The sequence below is a fragment of the Lipotes vexillifer genome, unplaced genomic scaffold (assembly GCF_000442215.2).
Source record: "Lipotes vexillifer unplaced genomic scaffold, Lipotes_vexillifer_v1.1 scaffold981, whole genome shotgun sequence".
NCBI lineage: Eukaryota > Metazoa > Chordata > Mammalia > Artiodactyla > Lipotidae > Lipotes > Lipotes vexillifer.
Window position 1 is genome coordinate 649,838 of NW_006789191.1, and position 21,112 is coordinate 670,949.

The 21,112-nt window shown below is 46.9% G+C and overlaps 1 protein-coding gene across 3 annotated transcripts in view; it reads right to left on the reverse strand.

Annotated features, from left to right (window-relative positions):
- The window catches only part of ZFAT (zinc finger and AT-hook domain containing), a 192,790-nt gene that overhangs the window by 157,695 nt on the left and 13,983 nt on the right, over positions 1–21,112 (reverse strand). For all 3 annotated transcript variants that reach the window (XM_007462414.1, XM_007462415.1, XM_007462416.1), the window contains one exon: positions 719–895. In XM_007462414.1, coding sequence (XP_007462476.1) covers positions 719–895 — 177 coding nt within the window. Of the gene's footprint in view, positions 1–718; positions 896–21,112 lie in introns of those variants that run through there.

A 21,112-nucleotide genomic window follows, 5' to 3' on the forward strand; every position in this document is an offset into this window, starting at 1 on the left:
AGCAGGAAGTGTCTGGACACTGCAAACAAGATGTGTCTCACTTCTGACACTGACTGTGAACCTGAAGGATTCTGCGAATCAAAGCTCTGCGATGGGAATCCCTGTTGCAGGTACACATGAGCAGTCCAGCCATGCTGTTTCGAAGATTATATATCCTTATTCACTCATGACGTATGTTATCTTACCAGCTTCCCTTTCGTCTTCTTTGTTCCAGGCATCATCCTTGGTACTGTCACCATATCTTTGACTTAATCCTCACAGACCCCCTTGCGAGAGGCAGATTTGTCTTCATTTTTGAGATGAGCAAAGTGAGGCTCAGAGGAGTAACATCATTTGCTTCAGGTAGTGCAGTAGCAGGTGCTGGGGCTGGGTTAAACACGCTTGTCTGACAATAAGCTCGTGCTTTTTACCCGGTTGGATGGTGTCAACTCCTTTCATTCATTCATTCATTCATTCATCCCTCCATCTACCAACCACCAAGCAATGGAGAAGCACCTACAGAGACTAGGTACAGGGAATTCAAACACACAATCTTACTTGAGCAGATCTACAAATGGAAATTATTGTGACTTCCGGTTGGAGATTTGGATTTTTATGAGACCCTATGCCCACCAGACAGAAACTGAGAATCAAAGTATTTGAGAGCAAATAAGCATCATCATCGCCCTCAGGCACACTGTGGGCGTGGCGCCCTCGCCCAGCACCCCAGCCCCCTTACCATCTCCGGTTTTGCCTGGGTTGGTGGGTTCAGGGGTACTCAGAGGCCTCAGGGGAATGATGATCTCATCCACATTAACCCCCTCTTCTGCGTGCTTCTCAGAAACGTGGGAGAGGAGTTCCGACTGACTTGGTGAGAAAAGGTTACAACATTTACACATGAAGATGGCTGGGTTTTCTGTAAGGAAAAAAAGTGCAAAATATGTTATTTCATCTTCACCAAAACAATGACCACATCCAAATGCCAAAGAAAAATATTGAAGGTTGCTCTTCTGAGCAATTGCCAGGCACCAACAGGTGTGTCCTTCTGGTGGACGCTGCACGGCCAGGCAGCTCACTTCTAACTTCAGGTGGCCCCAGTTGCCAGAAAATTCTTTCTTTAAAATTCCAAAACCTCAGTCCTTCTGGACCATGTCTAATATGGACCTCCCTGTTACCCTAATCCACTCAAGAGCCTAGATTCGGGATTCACACAGCAAAGTAAAAAATGAATATGGAACTTGAAAATTAATGGAACCTTCAAATGAATGAACCACACTGACAACAATCAAGTATTCTAGTGAGACTCACTCAAATTAGGTGCAAGGAAAAAATGATCGAAACAGCACTTCTTAAGAGACAAGCACCTTTCACTGGCGGGCACAGGAACTAAGAACAAGAAGAATGGGAAGCTGTTGCTTTCTTAAGCCATTTAATTCCTATTTAAAGCATTACCACCGTTTACAAATATTTATTAACAGTCCATTCATCCCATTATACTAGGCAGGAAGACATATGGGGAAAGCCACTCATTTTTGAGTCCAATAAAATAATTACAGGCACGTAGGAATATTAAATTTAGGATCCAATAACAAAAGCTAGATTGTTTTTCCACATTTACACTGAAAGGAAGAATTGGTATGGCTTTGAAGGTTCAATTTCCAACTCCAGACCCTAAATGCTCTAAAGCTGGATGACCTCGGAGAGGCAGTAATGATCTCTCGGTTGCAACACTGAACAGGGCATGCAGATAACAAGTCTCTGCTGCAGAGGGAACCCAGGAGGCTCAGTAAGCCACGCCCGGATTCAGTGCAAACCTCCACCTACTCAGTGCTCTCGCCCGGCCGCTGTAACCGCTGAAAATCCACCCCACGCTGCCGGGCTCCCGACACGCACCACCGCCAGCCTCACGGGGACTGTTAACACGGCCTCGTGCAAGGCGTCGAGGCCACCGACTCTGCCAATGGCGAACAAGTCTATCGCGCCTCTTCCTCCCTCCTCGGCCCCGTGCTCACAGCCAGCTGCCGACTGACTTGCCATTTCACTGAAGCGGCCAGAAGACGGTGCCAGAGACTCCTGGAGCAGCCGCCCACCTGCCGCTCCTGCCAGGAGGAGAGGGGGCCCAGCAGCGGCACAGAAGGGGACTGAATGCGGCGCGGTTCACCCCGGGGCAGGCAGAATGCTGAACACGGTCCAGCAGCTCGTGGAGGTGAGAAAGCAGACCAGCACGGAAACGCTGCTGATGCGTTCTCACTTTCTAAAGACAACGCACCCCGAGCGCCTACACCTGGAAGACTGCTCGGCCGGCCCTCACCCGGGAAGGCACAAGACAAAGGGCAACGCCGGGGCTTCCCTGGTGGCGCAGTGGTTGAGAGTCCGTCTGCCGATGCAGGGGACACGGGTTCGTGCCCCGGTCCGGGGGGATCCCACATGCCGCGGAGCGGCTGGGCCCGTGAGCCATGGCCGCTGAGCCTGCGCGTCCGGAGCCTGTGCTCCGCAATGGGAGAGGCCACAGCAGTGAGAGGCCCGCGTACCGCAAAAAAACCCAAAAGGGCTACGCCGTGGCCCGTGCACTCCAAACCCCTGCCTCTCCCACCGCCTCAATGACATGTTCTCGAAACTCTGCTTCTCTTCAGTTTTAGTCAGAAAGTGGCAGAGGTACAATTCAGGGCCCAAGCATTTAAAGCCTAGTTATTCAGAAGAGGGGGGCTTCCGGGAAGATGGCGGAAGAGTAAGACGCGGAGATCACCTTCCTCCCCACAGATACACCAGAAATACATCTACACGTGGAACAACTCCTACAGAACACCTACTGAACGCTGGCGGAAGACCTCAGACCTCCCAAAAGGCAAGGAACTCCCCACGTACCTGCGTAGGGCAAAAGAAAAAAGAATAAACATAAACAAAAGGATAGGGACGGGACCTGCACCAGTGGGAGGGAGCTGTGAAGGAGGAAAGGTTCCCACGCACTAGGAAGCCCCTTCGCGGGCGGACACTGCGGGTGGCGGAGCGGGAAAAAAGCTTCGGAGCCGCGGAGGAGGGCGCAGCCACAGGGGTGCGGGGGGCAAAGCGGAGAGATTCCCGCACAGAGGATCAGGGCCGGAGACGGGCGCGAGCCGCGGCTAACAGCGCGGACCCCAGAGACGGGCATGAGACGCTAAGGCCACTGCTGCCGCCACCAAGAAGCCTGTGTGCGAGCAATTTTACTGTATCTTCTTTCTTTCTGTATTTTTTCCTTCCTTCCCTCATTCCTTCCTTCCTTCCCTCCTCCCTCCCTCCCTCCTTTCTTTCCTTCTTGCCTTCTTCCTTTCTTTTCTTCTTTCTTTCTTTCTTCCTTCCCTCCTTCCTTCCTTCCCTCCTCTCTTTCTTTCTTTCTTTCTTTCTTTCCTATTTCCTCCTACTTATACTAATTCTCTCTACTTTCTCTCCCTTTTATTCTGAGCCGAGTGGATGAAAGGCTCTTGCTGCTCCAGCCAGGAGTCAGGACTCTGCCTCTGAGGTGGGAGAGCCAACTTCAGAACACTCGTCAAGAAGAGACCTCCCAGCCCCACATAATATCAAACGGCGAAAATCTCCCAGAGATCTCCATCTCAACACCAGCACCCAGCTTCGCTCAACGACCAGCAAGCTACAGTGCTGGACAACCTATGCCAACCATATAGCAAAACAGGAACACAACCCCACCCACTAGCAGAGAGGCTGCCTAAAATCATAATAAGTCCACAGACACCCCAAAACACACCACCAGACGTGGACCTGCCCACTAGAGAGACAAGATCTAGCCTCATACACCACAACACAGCCACTAGTCCCCTCCACCAGGAAGCCTACACAACGCACTGAACCAACCTTAGCCACTGGAGACAGACATCAAAAACAACGGGAGCTACGAACTTGCAGCCTGCAAAAAGGTGAACCCAATCACAGTAAGATAAGCAAAATGAGAAGACAGAAAAACACACAGCAGATGAAGGAGCAGGATAAAAACCCACCAGACCTAACAAATGAAGAGGAAATAGGCAGTCTACCTGAAAAAGAGTTCAGAATAATGATAGTAAAGATGATCCAAAATCTTGGAAATAGAATGGACAAAATGCAAGAAGCAGTTAACAAGGACCTAGAAGAAATAAAGATGAAACAGACAATGATGAACAACACAATAAATGAAATGAAAAATACTCTAGATGGGATCAATAGCAGAATAAATGAGGCAGAAGAACGGATAAGTGACCTGGAAGATAAAATAGTGGAAATAACTACTGCAGAGCAGAATAAAGAAAAAAGAATGAAAAGAACTGAGGACAGTCTCAGAGACCTCTGGGACAACATTAAACGCACCAACATTCGAATTATAGGGGTTCCAGAAGAAGAAGAGAAAAAGAAAGGGACTGAGAAAATATTTGAAGAGATTATAGTTGAAAACTTCCCTAATATGGGAAAGGAAATCGTTAATCAAGTCCAGGAAGCACAGAGAGTCCCATACAGGATAAATTCAAGGAGAAATACGCCAAGACACATATTAATCAAACTGTCAAAAACTAAATACAAAGAAAGCATATTAAAAGCAGCAAGGGAAAAACAACAAATAACACACAAGGGAATCCCCATAAGGTTAACAGCTGATCTCTCAGCAGAAACTCTACAAGCCAGAAGGGAGTGGCAGGACATACTGAAAGTGATGAAGGAGAAAAACCTGCAACCAAGATTACTCTACCCAGCAAGGATCTCATTCAGATTTGATGGAGAAATTAAAACCTTTACAGACAAGCAAAAGCTGAGAGAGTTCAGCACCACCAAACCAGCTTTACAACAAATGCTAAAGGAACTTCTCTAGACAAAAACACAAGAGAAGGAAAAGTCCTATAATAACGAACCCAAAACAATTTAGAAAATGGGAATAGGAACATACATATCGATAATTACCTTAAATGTAAATGGACTAAATGCTCCCACCAAAAGACACAGATTGGCTGAATGGATACAAAAACAAGACCCATATATATGCTGTCTACAAGAGACCCACTTCAGACCTAGAGACACATACAGACTGAAAGTAAGGGGATGGAAAAAGATATTCCATGCAAATGGAAACCAAAAGAAAGCTGGAGTAGCAATTCTCATGTCAGACAAAATAGACTTTAAAATAAGGACTATCAGAAGAGACAAAGAAGGACACTACATAATGATCAAGGGATCGATCCAAGAAGAAGATATAACAATTGTAAATATTTATGCACCCAACATAGGAGCACCTCAATACATAAGGCAAATACTAACAGCCATAAAAGGGGAAATCGACAGTAACACATTCATAGTAGGGGACTTTAACACCCCACTTTCACCAATGGACAGATCATCCAAAATGAAAATAAATAAGGAAACACAAGCTTTAAATGATACATTAAACAAGATGGACTTAATTGATATTTATAGGACATTCCATCCAAAAACAACAGAATACACATTCTTCTCAAGTGCTCATGGAACATTCTCCAGGATAGATCATATCTTGGGTCACAAATCAAGCCTTGGTAAATTTAAGAAAATTGAAATTGTATCAAGTATCTTTTCCGACCACAACGCTATGAGACTAGATATCAATTACAGGAAAAGATCTGTAAAAAATACAAACACATGGAGGCTAAACAATACACTACTTAATAACGAAGTGATCACTGAAGAAATCAAAGAGGAAAAAAAAAATACCTAGGGCTTCCCTGGTGGCGCAGTGGTTGAGAGTCCGCCTGCCGATGCAGGGGATGCGCGTTCGTGCCCCGGTCTGGGAAGATCCCACATGCCGTGGAGCGGCTGGGCCCGTGAGCCATGGCCACTGAGCCTGCGCATCCAGAGCCTGTGCTCCACAACGGGAGAGGCCACAGCAGTGAGAGGCCCGCGTACCGCAAAAAAAAAAAAAACACACACACACAAAAAAATACCTAGAAACAAATGACAATGGAGACACGATGACCCAAAATCTATGGGATGCAGCAAAAGCAGTTCTAAGAGGGAAGTTTATAGCAATACAATCCTACCTTAAGAAACAGGAAACATCTCGAATAAACAGCCTAACCTTGCTCGTAAAGCAATTAGAGAAAGAAGAACAAAAAAACCCCAAAGTTAGCAGAAGAAAGAAATCATAAAAATCAGATCAGAAATAAATGAAAAAGAAATGAAGGAATTGATAGCAAAGATCAACAAAACTAAAAGGTGGTTCTTTGAGAAGATTAACAAAATTGATAAACCATTAGCCAGACTCATGCAGAAAAAAAGGGAGAAGACTCAAATCAATAGAATTAGAAATGAAAAAGGAGAAGGAACAATTGACACTGCAGAAATACAAGGGATCATGAGAGATTACTACAAGCAACTCTATGCCAATAAAATGGACAACCTGGAAGAAACGGACAAATTCTTAGAAATGCACAACCTGCCAAGACTGAATCAAGGAGAAATAGAAAATATGAACAGACCAATCACAAGCACTGAAATTGAAACTGTGATTAAAAATCTTCCAACAAACAAAAGCCCAGGACCAGATGGCTTCACAGGCGAATTCTATCAAACATTTAGAGAAGAGCTAACACCTATCCTTCTCAGACTCTTCCAAAATATAGCAGAGGGAGGAATACTCCCAAACTCATTCTACGAGGCCACCATCACCTTGATACCAAAACCAGACAAGGATGTCACAAAGAAAGAAAACTACAGGCCAATATCACTGATGAACATAGATGCAAAAATCCTCAACAAAATACTAGCAAACAGAATCCAACAGCACATTAAAAGGATCATACACCATGATCAAGTGGGGTTTATTCCAGGAATGCAAGGATTCTTCAATATACGCAAATCTATCAATGTGATTAACCATATTAACAAATTGAAGGAGAAAAACCATATGATCATCTCAATAGATGCAGAGAAAGCTTTTGACAAAATTCAACACCCATTTATGATAAAAACCCTGCAGAAAGTAGGTGTAGAGGGAACTTTCCTCAATATAATAAAGGCCGTATATGACAAGCCCACAGCCAACATCATCCTCAATGGCGAAAAACTGAAAGCATTTCCACTAAGGTCAGGAACAAGACAAGGTTGCCCACTCTCACCACTCTTATTCAACATAGTTTTGGAAGTTTTAGCCACAGCAATCAGAGAAGAAAAGGAAATAAAAGGAATCCAAATCGGAAAAGAAGAAGTAAAGCTGTCACTGTTTGCAGATGACATGATACTATACATAGAGAATCCTAAAGATGCTACCAGAAAACTACTAGAGCTAATCAATGAATTTGGTAAAGTAGCAGGATACAAAATTAATGCACAGAAATCTCTGGCATTCCTATATACTAACGATGAAAAATCTGAAAGTGAAATCAAGAAAACACTCCCATTTACCATTGCAACAAAAAGAATAAAATATCTAGGAATAAACCTACCTAAGGAGACAAAAGACCTGTATGCAGAAAATTATAAGACACTGATGAAAGAAATTAAAGATGATACAAACAGATGGAGAGATATACCATGTTCTTGGATTGGAAGAATCAACATTGTGAAAATGACTCTACTACCCAAAGCAATCTATAGATTCAATGCAATCCCTATCAAACTACCACTGGCATTTTTCACAGAACTAGAACAAAAAATTTCACAATTTGTATGGAAACACAAAAGACCCCGAATAGCCAAAGCAACCCTGAGAACAAAAAACGGAGCTGGAGGAATCAGGCTCCCTGACTTCAGACTATCCTACAAAGCTACAGTCATCAAGACAGTATGATACTGGCACAAAAACAGAAAGGTAGATCAATGGAAAAGGATAGAAAGCCCAGAGCTGAGAACAAAAAACGGAGCTGGAGGAATCAGGCTCCCTGACTTCAGACTATCCTACAAAGCTACAGTCATCAAGACAGTATGATACTGGCACAAAAACAGAAAGGTAGATCAATGGAAAAGGATAGAAAGCCCAGAGATAAACCCACGCACATATGGTCAGCTTATCTTTGATAAAGGAGGCAGGAATGTACAGTGGAGAAAGGACAGCCTCTTCAATAAGTGGTGCTGGGAAAACTGGACAGGTACATGTCAAAGTATGAGATTAGATCACTCCCAAACACCATACACAAAAATAAGCTCAAAATGGATTCAAGACCTAAATGTAAGGCCAGAAATTCTCAAACTCTTAGAGGAAAACATAGGCAGAACACTCTAGGGCATAAATCACAGCAAGATCCTTTCTGACCCACCTCCCAGAGAAATGGAACTAAAAATAAACAAATGGGACCTAATGAAACTTCAAAGCTTTTGCACAGCAAAGGAAACCATAAACAAGACCAAAAGACAACCATCAGAATGGGAGAAAATATTTGCAAATGAAGCAACTGACAAAGGATTAATCTCCAAAATTTATAAGTAGCTCGTGCAGCTCAATAAGAAAAAAACAAACAACCCAATCCAAAAATGGGCAGAGGACCTAAATAGATATTTCTCCAAAGAAGATATACAGATTGCCAACAAACACATGAAAGAATGCTCAACATCATTAATCAATAGAGAAATGCAAATCAAAACTACAATGAGAAATCACCTCACAACAGTCAGAACGGCCATCATCAAAAAACCTAGAAACAATAAATGCTGGAGAGGGTGTGGAGAAGAGGGAACCCTCCTGCACTGCTGGTGGGAATGTGAACTGATACGGCCACTGTGGCGAACAGTATGGAGGTTCCTTACAAAAACTACAAATAGAACTACCATAGGACCCAGGAATCCCACTACTGGGCATATACCCTGAGAAGACCATAATTCAAAAAGAGTCATGTAACAAAATGCTCATTGCAGCTCTATTTACAATAGCCTGGAGATGGAAACAACCTAAGTGTCCATCATCGGATGAATGGATAAAGAAGATGTGGCACGTATATACAATGGAATATTACTCAGCCATAAAAAGAAATGAAATTGAGCTATTTGTAATGAGGTGGATAGACCTAGAGTCTGTCATACAGAGTGAAGTAAGTCAGAAAGAGAAAGACAAATACTGTATGCTAACACATCTATGTGGAATTTTAGAAAAAAAAATGTCATGAAGAACCTAGGGGTAAGACAGGAACAAAGACACAGACCTACTAGAGAACGGACTTGAGGATATGGCGAGGGGGAAGGGTAAGCTGTGACAAAGCGAGAGAGAGGCATGGACATATATACACTAACAAACGTAAGGTAGATAGCTAGTGGGAAGCAGCCACATAGCACAGGGAGATCAGCTCAGTGCTTTGTGACTGCCTGGAGGGGTGGGATAGGGAGAGTGGGAGGGAGGGAGACGCAAGAGGGAAGAGATATGGGAACATATGTATATGTACAACTGATTCACTTTGTTATAAAGCAGAAACTAACACACCATTGTAAAGCAATTATACTCCAATAAAGATGTATGTTTCAACATATGTATTGTATAGCTGATTCACTTTGTTATAAAGGAAACTAACACACCATTGTAAAGCAATTATACTCTGCTGGCCTCTGCACGCCATGACTGCTCCCATCTTACCACAAAACCAAACAAAAATCTCTCTTGATCGCCACTCCCGCAATCTCCCCGACCCCATTTTCCTCCTCTTTACAGCAAGACCAGAAAGGAGACAAGGAAGCAAAGCAGTGGACCTACACGGTGCCGCCACAGTGAGGATGGAGCCCGCGAGGCCCCGTCGCAGAAATGAGGCCCTCTCTGCCTTCAGAGAAAGGGTTTTCTCCATGAACAAGCAGGCGAGATAATGACCTACGAGAATTCTTTCCCACCAAATGGCACATGAAACAGAAATTTAACAAAGCAAAACATTGCTTCATCAATGAAAATCTCTCATGAATACCGTCAATCGATATTTTATTTTTTTCCAAGAAATGCTTGATTCCTAAGGAACCCAAAATGCTTCCAAAACAGGAAGAGATTAAGTGATAGCTTTTTTCTTCATAAGAGGCCATGTCGTTTTCAACGTGCACCCTGCTGATCCTATGACGACCCTATGATTTAGGCAAAAGGGGGTCTGTCACCCCCGTTCCACAGCGGAGGAAACTGAGACGGGGAGGAGACACAACCTGCCCAGGTCAAACCCAGACTCTCTGCCACCTGCTGTGGACATGAACTCTGTTTGGCTACAGACCATGAGCTGAGTGCCTCCAAGTTACAGCTAAAACGCGTATCCCTGTAGCCAACTGAGTCTGAAATGAAAATCATTACAGAGCGGAGCATAATCCCCAAATCACGTATCAAGTTCTTTCTTGGTCATTTCGGCATCCACAGAGCAGCGGCCACAGGGTGGGCCCCAGTGCAGGCACCAGGGATGCAAAGATGAATCGGGCATGAGGTCCTGCACAGAGGAGGCCACCAGCCCACGGGGGAAACAGACACGCCCAGAACAATGGCATCTTAGGGTTTTTACTGAAACAATTTCCCTATAGACCAGGACGTATTCTTGCTTCCCGTTATGCTTTCATGAGAAAGGGAATTCTGCGACACGTAACAGAGCAGCGCTGCCAGGGACCACAGGGTTACTGTGAGGGATCCCTTAGTTCCCAGGCACACCAGGCATTGTCTGGAGACCAAACAAATACAACTACTTTTGCATCTGCATGTGACCAAGTGTTGGCATCAGCTGTAACTAACCTACTGCCCCGTGTTCCACAGAGCCTGGAGGCCTGAGCAGCCCAGAGTGCCGCCTGGCCTCGGCCATCTGCCATCAATCAGTATGTCTCCCAAATGCCCACCGTGCATCCAGCACTGGGCCTGGGGTCCCCGAGGTGCAGGCAGAGACAAGCACACATGAGCAAGGACAACTGTCACAGAGGAGAGGGTTCAGCGTGCGAGGGAGACGGCGTGGGGGACCGGCATCTTCACTGAGACCACGGAAGCCAGCGGGTCCCGGGGAGCCCGGCTCAGCAGCCCCACCACAGGGCCCGCGCTCGGAATGGCTGACAGGAACACACCCTGCCACCAGCAAAGGGGCAAGGAGCCCTCGAACACGCCCGCTCGTGTCTTCTGAGCAGCGGTTCACTTCTCGAGATACAGTCTTCAGGAGCATCCACAACGTGGACAAGGATTGTGCAAAGAGATGCTCAGCACGGAGGCCCCTGTCAAGCTCCAGAAGCCACCATGTGCTCTGCAGTGGGCACGTCAGGGCACATTCCCCGGAGAAATTCCACGCAGCCACTGAAAATCATATTTTCGAAGAACCTGAGTGACACGGAAAATGCTCAGAATAAACATTCAACTCTACAGAGTGGGACACACCACAACTCGGTACGTACATGACTTTGTTCCCAATGGAGAGATGTGGTTTACGGGCGGATGGATGGAAGAACAGACGGCCAGGCTGAAAGGAAATACAGCAAGATCCTGCCTGCTGGACTCTTCTTTATAGGCACTTATGGATTTTCCACAATGAGCCTATATGAGTTTTAAAACTCAGGAAGGTTGCTAGACCTCCTGAGAAGTGAGGTAACAGGTAAACCGAGGAGTCAGAACATGGCTCCGAGTGATGAGCGCTGAGCAGCTCAGGCAGGGCAGCCTCTTGTTCAAGGCCACGTCCCCCAGCCCGGCCAGGAAAGGCGTTCAAGGAATGTGCAAGCCGAGATGGGTGCTGCAAACAACAGACACGGTGGGAAGAGGGTAGGCAGGGATCCTCAGCTAAAGTGCCCAGAAGGCTTCCAGGAGGACGCACTGAATGGACTGTGAAAGCGGCCCTGACTCGGGCTCCAGGCCACACCCCACAACATGACCTCATGCACTCCCCCACCTCCCGGCCCGCTAGGACTCTCATCCCCACACGACAGGGGCAGGACTGGGGTTCGGAGAGGCTGACCTCGAGGCAGAGCCCAGCTTTACCTGAGCCAGGCCCAGTGTCTCCGATGGGCCACTCGGTCCTTCCGGGGTCAGCGCTGGGAGGGAACATGGCCCCACAACAGCCAGTGGGACCACAGGAGCCTCCCGCGCCAGGCCAGTGGGGGCCAGTTGTGCTCCCAGCCGTGCAGTCTTGTAGTAGGAGCGGCCTGTTCAGAATCCCCAGCAGTGTTCCCTCTGGAACATCCTCTGCGAACCGCCCCCAGGCCTCTGACAAGGAGGGAAACTGTGCACTCTTTAGATATGTTCGTACAGCGGTGTATCAGCAAAATGCCAAAACATGCAAGGAAAGTGTCAGATCAGGCCGCAACCCGCAAATATTAAGAATTGTTAACCTACCAAGATAACAACAAAGCAGCTCTTTTCATTTTTTTTTATAGTAGACTAATATGAAAAAAAATGGATCTTATACCCTGAAATATAATCATAATTATGTCGTCAGCAAATTCTGATGAAGATGCCACAATTTGGATGCATCTTAGGTTCAATAACTGTGTACCCGTCCTTAACAAAAGGATTCAAAGGGAAAATGACGTGTTCAGCACAAGGAAAATCACAGAGGTTTGGGGTCTGAGCATCCGATTTCCATGAACCTTTGCCAGTTTTTAATCAGCAACTCTGTGCTGTTAAAAAGGGAAAATCTTAAAATAACTGCATAAAGTCCTTGTTTCTGAACTCTGATTTGCAAACACTCCCAGCCAGGAACAGCCAGGTCCTGTCTGCGACCTCTGACCCCCGACCTGCTCACCCCTGCCTAGGAACCAGAGACGAACAAGGGCCTCTGACCTCTCCTCCCAGAAGAAGGTCATGAACTGGAGGGCCTGTGGGTCCCGGGAGTGCAGTTGGGCCCCTCTGACCCTAGGGACGGCCACCGGCAGCTGACAGGTCACCGGCGTGGCGTGGCCAGGCCTCCCCCCTCCTCCTTTGGCAACGGGCAGCCCACACGTCGGCTGGAGCTGGCCTGCTCCTGAGGGGCCCCTCCGCATTCTCAGGCCCTCGAGTAAACAGGCGAGAAGGTCAGTCCAGCCTTGAGCTGAAGTCGTGCGCTCCGGCCGCTCACAGGACGTCCGGCCCAGTACACAATCAAGGGCGTCCTTTCCTTCTTGCTGTTGTCCTTTGTAAGTGCATCTCCTGTGGGGACTCAAGGGTGGGACGACCAGAGCAGGACGCGATCCAGGCATTCCAGGTCTCTCGGTCCTTAAGCCACCTTGTGAATTATTATTATTAATTATTACAGAAGTCGCAGGGCGAATCCGCGCTCGTTGTGTAACAGGCAACACGGAAGCACATGGAGCAGAGACAACCACCTGCCCATCCCCCTGAGAAGAACAGCGTCACTGAGCACAGAGCTTCTGCTGCGCGTCCAGGACAGAAAGAGACAGAGACACCCCACGCATACGCCTCTGCTGCCTGCTGCCCCATCTGCCCCCACACCCTGGGCCCTCCTCCCTCCCTCCGCCCCCCCAGTGCTGAGCTCCACACAGAAGGAAGGGACGGGGTGTCTGGTGTCGCTGACCTGGGGGTCTCAGGGACCCCGAGCAGAAACTCAAACTACGTTTTCTGACAGAAGCAACGTTAGAAGTGGCCTCAAAGTCTGCGAGGTCTCGTGGGAACAGCCGGGACTGGGCGGGCAGGGTCCGGGATCCCAGCCCCTGACTGGCTGCATACCTGTGGGCCCGGCACTGACTCTTTCACTCACAGTTTAAAGGGCTGGAGCCGGTAGCCCAGGACAGGAGTCCCCCCTGTGGTGCTTTTCAGTCTGGGTTTAATGACACAGGTGTGACACAAACACAGCAGCCAGATTCACTGGAAACACACAGGCATCAGAGGGTTCTGGGGAAGGGAGATGGCACAGGTAAGCTGGTTCCGACATCCCAACTTCCTCCTTCAAAGCATCAAGAGAGCGAGGGCCCACGTGAGGGCCCACGCATCTACCCGAGGCCACTGTGGGGACCCACTCAGAGACACGGACTCCCAGCCACACCCTGAAACGTGCTTCACCCAAATGAAGCCAACAGGGCATTATGGAGGTAAGAAAAGGAAGTGGCAGGAAGGTAGCCCCAGGGACAGGTCATACACGGCAAGGCCCTCCACGTGGGAAGGCAACAGGCAGAAATGGCAGAAGCCGTCAGGGGTTAGATAATGGGGCATGGAGGGATGTGGTGGCCTGCGTGGCCTAAAGGCTCCCAACGTACACGGATGTGGTTACACATCTCTCCTACGTTGCTCATGGGGATGCAAAACGGCACGGCCACTTAGGAAGACAATTTGATAGTTTTTTATAAAACTAAACATGCTTCACCATATAATCCTGCAGTCGTGCTCCTGGGTATTTACCCAAAGGAGTTGAAAATGTGTGTCCACACCAAAAACTACAAACAAATATTTACAGCAGCTTTGTCATAACTGCCAAAGCTTGGAAGCAACCAAGATGTCCTTCAGTAGGCAAATGGATAAACTGTGGCGCGTCCAGACGATGGAATATCATTCAGCACTAAAAAGAAAGGAGCTATTGGGAAGGGGGAAGGGGCAATATAGGGGTACGGGAGTAAGAGGTACAATTAAGGATAACATAAGCTCCAAGGATATATTGTACAACACCAGGAATATGGACAATATTTTATAATAACTATAAATGGAGTATAACCTTTAAAAATTGTGAATCACTACATTGTACACCTGAAACTTATATAATATGCACAGCAGCTATACTTCAATTAAAAAGAAAAAAAATGAGCTATCAAACTATGAAAAGACATGGAAGAGCCTGAAATGCATATTACTAAGCGGAAGAAGCCAATCTGAAAACGCTTCGTACTGTATGATTCCAACTATATGACATTCTGGGAAAGGCAAAATTATGGAGGCAGTAAAAAGACAGTAGAAAGGTGGCCACACTTGGGGTGGAGGGGATGAACAGGCAGAGCACATAGGATTTTTAGGGTAGTGGAAATACTCTGCATGATACCATAATGATGGATACATGTCACTACATATCTGCCCAAACCCATAGAATGTACAACAGCAAGAGTGAACCCTAATGTAAACTATGGGCTTTGGGTGATGATGATGTGGCAGTGTAGGTTCTCCAACTGTAACAAATGCACCACCCTGGTAGGGATGCTGATAAGAGGGAAGGCTGTGCATACGTGTAGGCAGGGGGGATACGGGAGATCTGTACCTTTCTCTCAGTTTTGCTGAAAACTTAAAACTTCCCTAAAAAAAATAAAGTCTTTAAAAATATATATTGTGGCAAAAAGTTCCAGAAAGATGGAGCAGATGTACTTTTCCCTATTCTTCCCACTAAGTGCAACCAAAACCCTGGACGTCACAGATAAAATACACATAAGACTGTGAAAGTCGGAGAGAAGTTGGCAGAGCAGCTAACAAACAACCTTGCAACCTGAGACAGTAAGTGCCCAGGGCTCTCCTTTCACCCGCTAGAACTCAGAAGCAGAAGCACCAACAGGCATGGGAAAAAGCAGCTCCAACAAGAGCCTGCTGTCACTGGCCAATGGGCCAGGAAAGGGACAGCCTTACAAGACAGAAACCTTTTAGGCGATATCCATCCTGCAACACTCAAACCCCACAGACAACACTGCAGCCCATCCCCACCCCTGCCAGAAGAATCAGTGACCTTGAAAATAGAACAATAAAAAACATACAAGCTGAATAACAGAGAGAACAGACTGAAAAAGAACAAAGACAGGCTCAGGGACCTGTGGGACTGTAACCCAAGAAAGGCCTAACATTTGTGTCACTAGCGTCCCAGGGAAGGAGGACAGCGGGGTGGGAAAGTGTTCAGAGAAATAATGGCTGAAGGTTTCCCAAAGTTGGCAAAAGACATGAAGCCACACAGTCAAGAAGGTGAGCAAACTCCAAACAGGGTAAACCCAGACAAGACACATTATAATCAAGCTTCTGAAAACTGAAAACAGAGAGGAAACCTGAAACTGGCAAAAAAACAAAAACCCAGTTTCCAGTGTGGAAAAACTATTCGATTGACAGCAGACTTCTTAGACACGTGGAGGCCAGAAGGAAGTGGCACATTTTTCAAGTGCAAAAAGGAGAGAACTGTCCACCCTTAATCCTACACCCAGCAAAAACATCCTTCAGGAATGAAGGGAAAACCAAGACATTCCCAGATGAAGGAAAAGAAAGAGAAGTTGTCACCAGCAGACCCAACCTACAAGAATGACCAAAGGAAGTTCTCTAAACAGAAGGAAAATGCTAAAACAGTGACTCCTGCGACATCAAGAAAGGTAAAATGAACAAAGGAAAGTGTACAACTATGGGCAAACACATCAGATTTCCTTTTCCTGTTGATTTCTCCTAAATTACGTTTGACCATTAAACAAAAAGTATAACTCTGTCTGATGTGGTTCTCAACATCTGCAGAAGAAACTTTTATGACAATTATAAACGGGGGAGGTAAAGGGACACAAGGCTGGGACTTCCCTGGTGGTCCAGTGGTTAGGACTCAGTGCTCTCGCTGCTGAGGGCCCAGGGTCGACCCCTGGTTGAGGAACTAAGATCCTGCAAGCTGTACCCCAAGGCCAAAAAAAAAGGGACACAAGGTTTCTCCACTTCACTCAAACTGATAAAATGTCAACAAACAGCTTGGCATCTTGATTCCAGGGGTGGTTACACAAATCTACACGTGGTAAAAATGGATTAGAACCATACACGCCCATTGTACCAACATTAATTTCTTGGTTTTGATATTGCACAACAGTTTCACAAGATGTAACCACTGGGTTGAGATGATGAAAGAGTTCTGGAAAGGGCTTCCCTGGTGGTGCAGTGGTTAAGAATCTGCCTGCCAATGCAAGGGACAAGGGTTCAAGCCCTGGTCCGGGAAGATCCCACATGCCATGGAGCAACGAAGCCCATGCGCCACAACTACTGAGCCTGCGCTCTAGAGCCCGCGAGCCACAACTACTGAGCCCACTTGCCACATCTACTGAAGCCCACGTGCCTAGAGCCCGTGCTCCGCAACAAGAGAAACCCCCACAATGAGAAGCCCGCGCACCACAACGAAGAGTAGCCCCCACTCGCCGCAACTAGAGAAAGCATGCACGCTGCAAGGAAGACCCAACGCAGCCAAAATATATTAATTAATTAAATAAATTATTTTTTTTTAAAAAAAAAGAGTTCTGGAGATGCACGGTGGTGATGATTGCACGACAATGCGAATGTCCTTATGCCACTGAATAATACACCTAAAAATGGTTAAAAGGGCAAATTTTATGTTATATTTTTTTACTCCCCTCCCAAAAACATAACCATTGGAGTAAGCCTGGAAAAGTGTATATAAGACCTCTCTGCACGATCTTTGAAACTTCCTGTGAATCTACTATTATTTCAAAATACAAAGTTAAAAAAAAAAATACTCCAGCCAACAAAACATACCAATGGCTGCCATGGTATGTTACTCCAGAGCCTGGAGTCTCTGGAAAAGGCACTAAATTTGAGAAGTGGGTATACTGTTTGACATACCCATGACCCCATCGAATCCCAACCACCCTATGAGGTCCAAACGTCCCACAGAGGTGGAGCGAGGTAGCTCACAGGGGGCAGCCAGGGCTCAGTCCAGGTCCCTGTGCTCACCTCCATGAGAAGCAGGGCTCTGCACCCCAGCACCTTCCATACCACCTGCACTCATTACCTGCAGCCAGAGCCCCGCCCAGCCCAATGTCATCCATCCTCTTAGTGATGCTGCTGCTAGGGACACAGTAGGCACTCAGTGTTAGACGAACTGATGATCACGAATAGCCTTAAACATTTATCAGTAACCATAAGAAGACAAAATGCTCATTACCAGTCTATTAAATTCCTCTATTTAAAAGTGACAGAGTGTAAAACAAACTCTTCCTTCCTCTCCTTCATTAGTATAAATCATCCTTCGCTGCTTTTCAACTAACTTTTACTTGGATTGATTAACTTTAAAGAGAGTTCAGGAGCCAAAATTAAGGCCCTATTAAACTGCCTTCCTTATGAGAAGAATAGGATGGTAAGTTCTTTCGGACTTATGTTTTTGTTTTCTTGTTGTTCACTTGCCCTTAAGTTATTAAATTCAAAAGAGCTGGCAGCTTCCCAATAGGAGTGGAAATATTTTAGCAACATGCAGCCAGATTGCTGTCACATCCGAGGTAATGAATTAAACTCTCGTATTGTGCAGCTTACTACTATCGAAAATACTTTTTTCCTTTATCTTCAGGAAAAGAAGGCTGGGCTTGGACAAAACACTTTCCTTCCATTTAGTTTATTTTGCAGAACTTTTCATGAGCTGTGGATATGCCGTATAACGTCATCATCACCATCACACTTACTGAGAACTTGCTGTAACCAAAATAAGGGAATTCAAAGACGAAGAGGGAGAAGAAAAGGAAGCTTAAATCAATTAAACCCTCACCGTGAGCTGGCACCACGCAAGCCTCATGCTAAGAGTAGTCAATCTTCACAACAATCCTATGAAATAGGTTTCTTTATTGTATCTCCTCAAATCTAAGAGAACATCTATTTTAAGAGGCACTGATACTTTACATACCACTAAAAAAGATTAAAATGCTACCAAATAAACTAAAACATGCCGGTTTCTTATCACACCAGTTGTAAGAAACCACCTGATTTTAGGGATGTTAAAATCAGCCTTTGAATCAGTGAAACTCAGGAATATTTCCAGATTCCGATGGAGATGCAGCATGGCCAAAGTGCCCGGGAGACTGGACTCCTAACCCCTGTTCTTTCCTTGTAAGGCCCCATTTCCCCCCTCGGCACCCACAACAAACACACCTGGGGGCCCTGCCTCTGGGCTCACCTCCATGACCTCCTGCTTTCAAGAGAGAAGGAGACAAATGTTTCCTGAGTACCAGGCACTTTCACACTCCTTATCACATGTAACCCTGACAGGCAGGGCGGCTGCTAGCAAGGCACCTCTGTGAGAAAAGGAAAAAGGCACCCTTCCTTAAGACACTAGTTCCCCCTGTCAGAAAGTGGTCAAATAAATATACTGATTTTGTCAGAACAAGATACTACCATTTGCAGAAAACTGTCATAATGAATATACAAATCTATGATGTGAAATGGTCCCCTTAGAGGCGGTACCCTTGTGCAGTGTGCGACCTGCACAGCTGTACACAGTGGCCCTAATGAGTCAGCCACAAAGATACTATTATCCCATGTTACAGATGAAGAAGCTATAACTTGCCTAAGAGGATCAAGTTCAGGCCTATATGGTTTCAAAGCTACCTGGTCAACTCGCAAGGGACTTAAAAATCAGGTAGAAACACAGGTTGTATTCATGCATGTGTCCGGCGGTGGGGATGTCTATACAGGAACATACTAAACACATGCCACCAGAGGGCATGGGGAGGACGCAGAAACCCCGTGGCTGAGGCACCTGGGGAAGGCTTCTCGGGGGAGGGAAGCTGAACGGATCCAGGAGGTAAGGAGAGCAGGCGAGCAGAACAAGGGAGAGCCTCAACTCCGGGGAGCCTTGAGTGTGTAGAGCGGGGGACAAAATCAAGGTCGGGGAGCAGCAACACCTGGTCCTCGGAACACCCACCACGGGAGCCTGCCCAAGAAAGGCAAGGGCACCCAGCCTCCAGAGCAGGAGGCCGATCGAGAGGGCTGGGGACGGGCACAGCGCACAGGAAGCTGGCCCCATCGGGAAGTCCCCAGTCCCGCTGATGCGGGCTGAGAAGCTGAACCTGTATTTGTAATCTGTGGATTTTTAAATGCTGGCAACTAAATGAGATTTTCCTGAAAAAAGAAACAACAACAACAACTGTGCAGCCGAACAAATCAAGTCTTCAGGTTACGCCTATCCTGAGAGCTGCCAATTTGCAACTTCTGAGAAAAGGTTTTCCACCTGGGTGACCAGGACCACTGTTAAGTGGCAGGAGGAAAGCCAGAGAGCCTGGTCTGAAGAAACGAGAGACAGACAGACGGACGGACACAGAGAGAGCTGAGGCCCCAGACCCTTTCCCCACCCCTCTGGCTCCACAGCACCCAGCAAAGCGCCGGGCTCTGGGTAGGCAGATTCTGAATGCTAGTTATTTCCTACTTCATAGACTCTGAGTTTTTCAGATCTTCCGCAATGATGCTGACGTGTAATCCAAGAAAAAATTAGATTAAAAAAATGTACATTGACATTAGAAATAGAGGCACAGTAAGTGACAAAATAAGGTCTCCCTCTTGGGGGAGAAAGACACTGATCCCCAGACACCCTGGGCCCCAGACAGTCTGACAGGCTCCAGGCCAAACACCAGCTGAGGAAGGACAGCAGGGCCACAGCTGTCGACACTCGGCAGAGATGCAAACTCTGGTCACAGACAAAATGTGTCTCCCAGCTGACGGTGTTCTGATATTCCTCCCTGAGGCTGATTAGACATTTGTGTGTGTGGGTGAGATGGGGGGGGGGGGACATCAAACCTTACGCCTGTCCCTGTCGTTCTCTCATAAGGATATATTAGGGTGACACCAAAAGTGCATAGTGTTCAGGTGACAAAAAAGAAGGAAAAAAGAAAAGGTGACAGATTTAGAATCGATGAGGAAAAGGCATTCTTGACACAAGAGTTATACTTGCTACAAGAAGATACCTGGTAGGTGAGGATGGCCAAGCCTCGAAGTGCCCAAGTCCACAGCTTGAACGCGTGGGCCAGATGAGCCGGCGCCCAGGTGCACAGAGGGCCCAGGTGCACAGAAGGCCTTGGATTAGGGGAGGCCAGGCATTGAAAGGTACAGGAGCTCCAAGAGCTGGGTGTCCTCAGAGAGTTCCCACATGTCGGCCATGGGCCAGGGGGGTCATGAAGACAGCATGGCCCGAAGCAGCACCCCCAGCCTCCCTGCCCACCCCAGCTGCAGAATAACATTAGACTGTCTGCCTTGTTCACAAAGATCTGCATGTCAGTGACCGCACTTGATCCTCCCCGCTATCCTGTGGAGTAACCAAGTAGATGGTGCCACCACCACGACCACCACCAACATCATCATCACCAGTATCATCACCACCATCACCACCACCAGCACCATCACCACCACCAACATCACCATTGCCATCACCACCACCACCATCACCATCGCCATCACCACCACCACCATCACCACCACCACCATCTGCATCATCATCACCACCACCACCATCTGCATCATCACCACCACCACCACCACCATCACCACCACCACCATCACCATCACCATCACCACCACCACCACCACCACCACCACCACCACCAC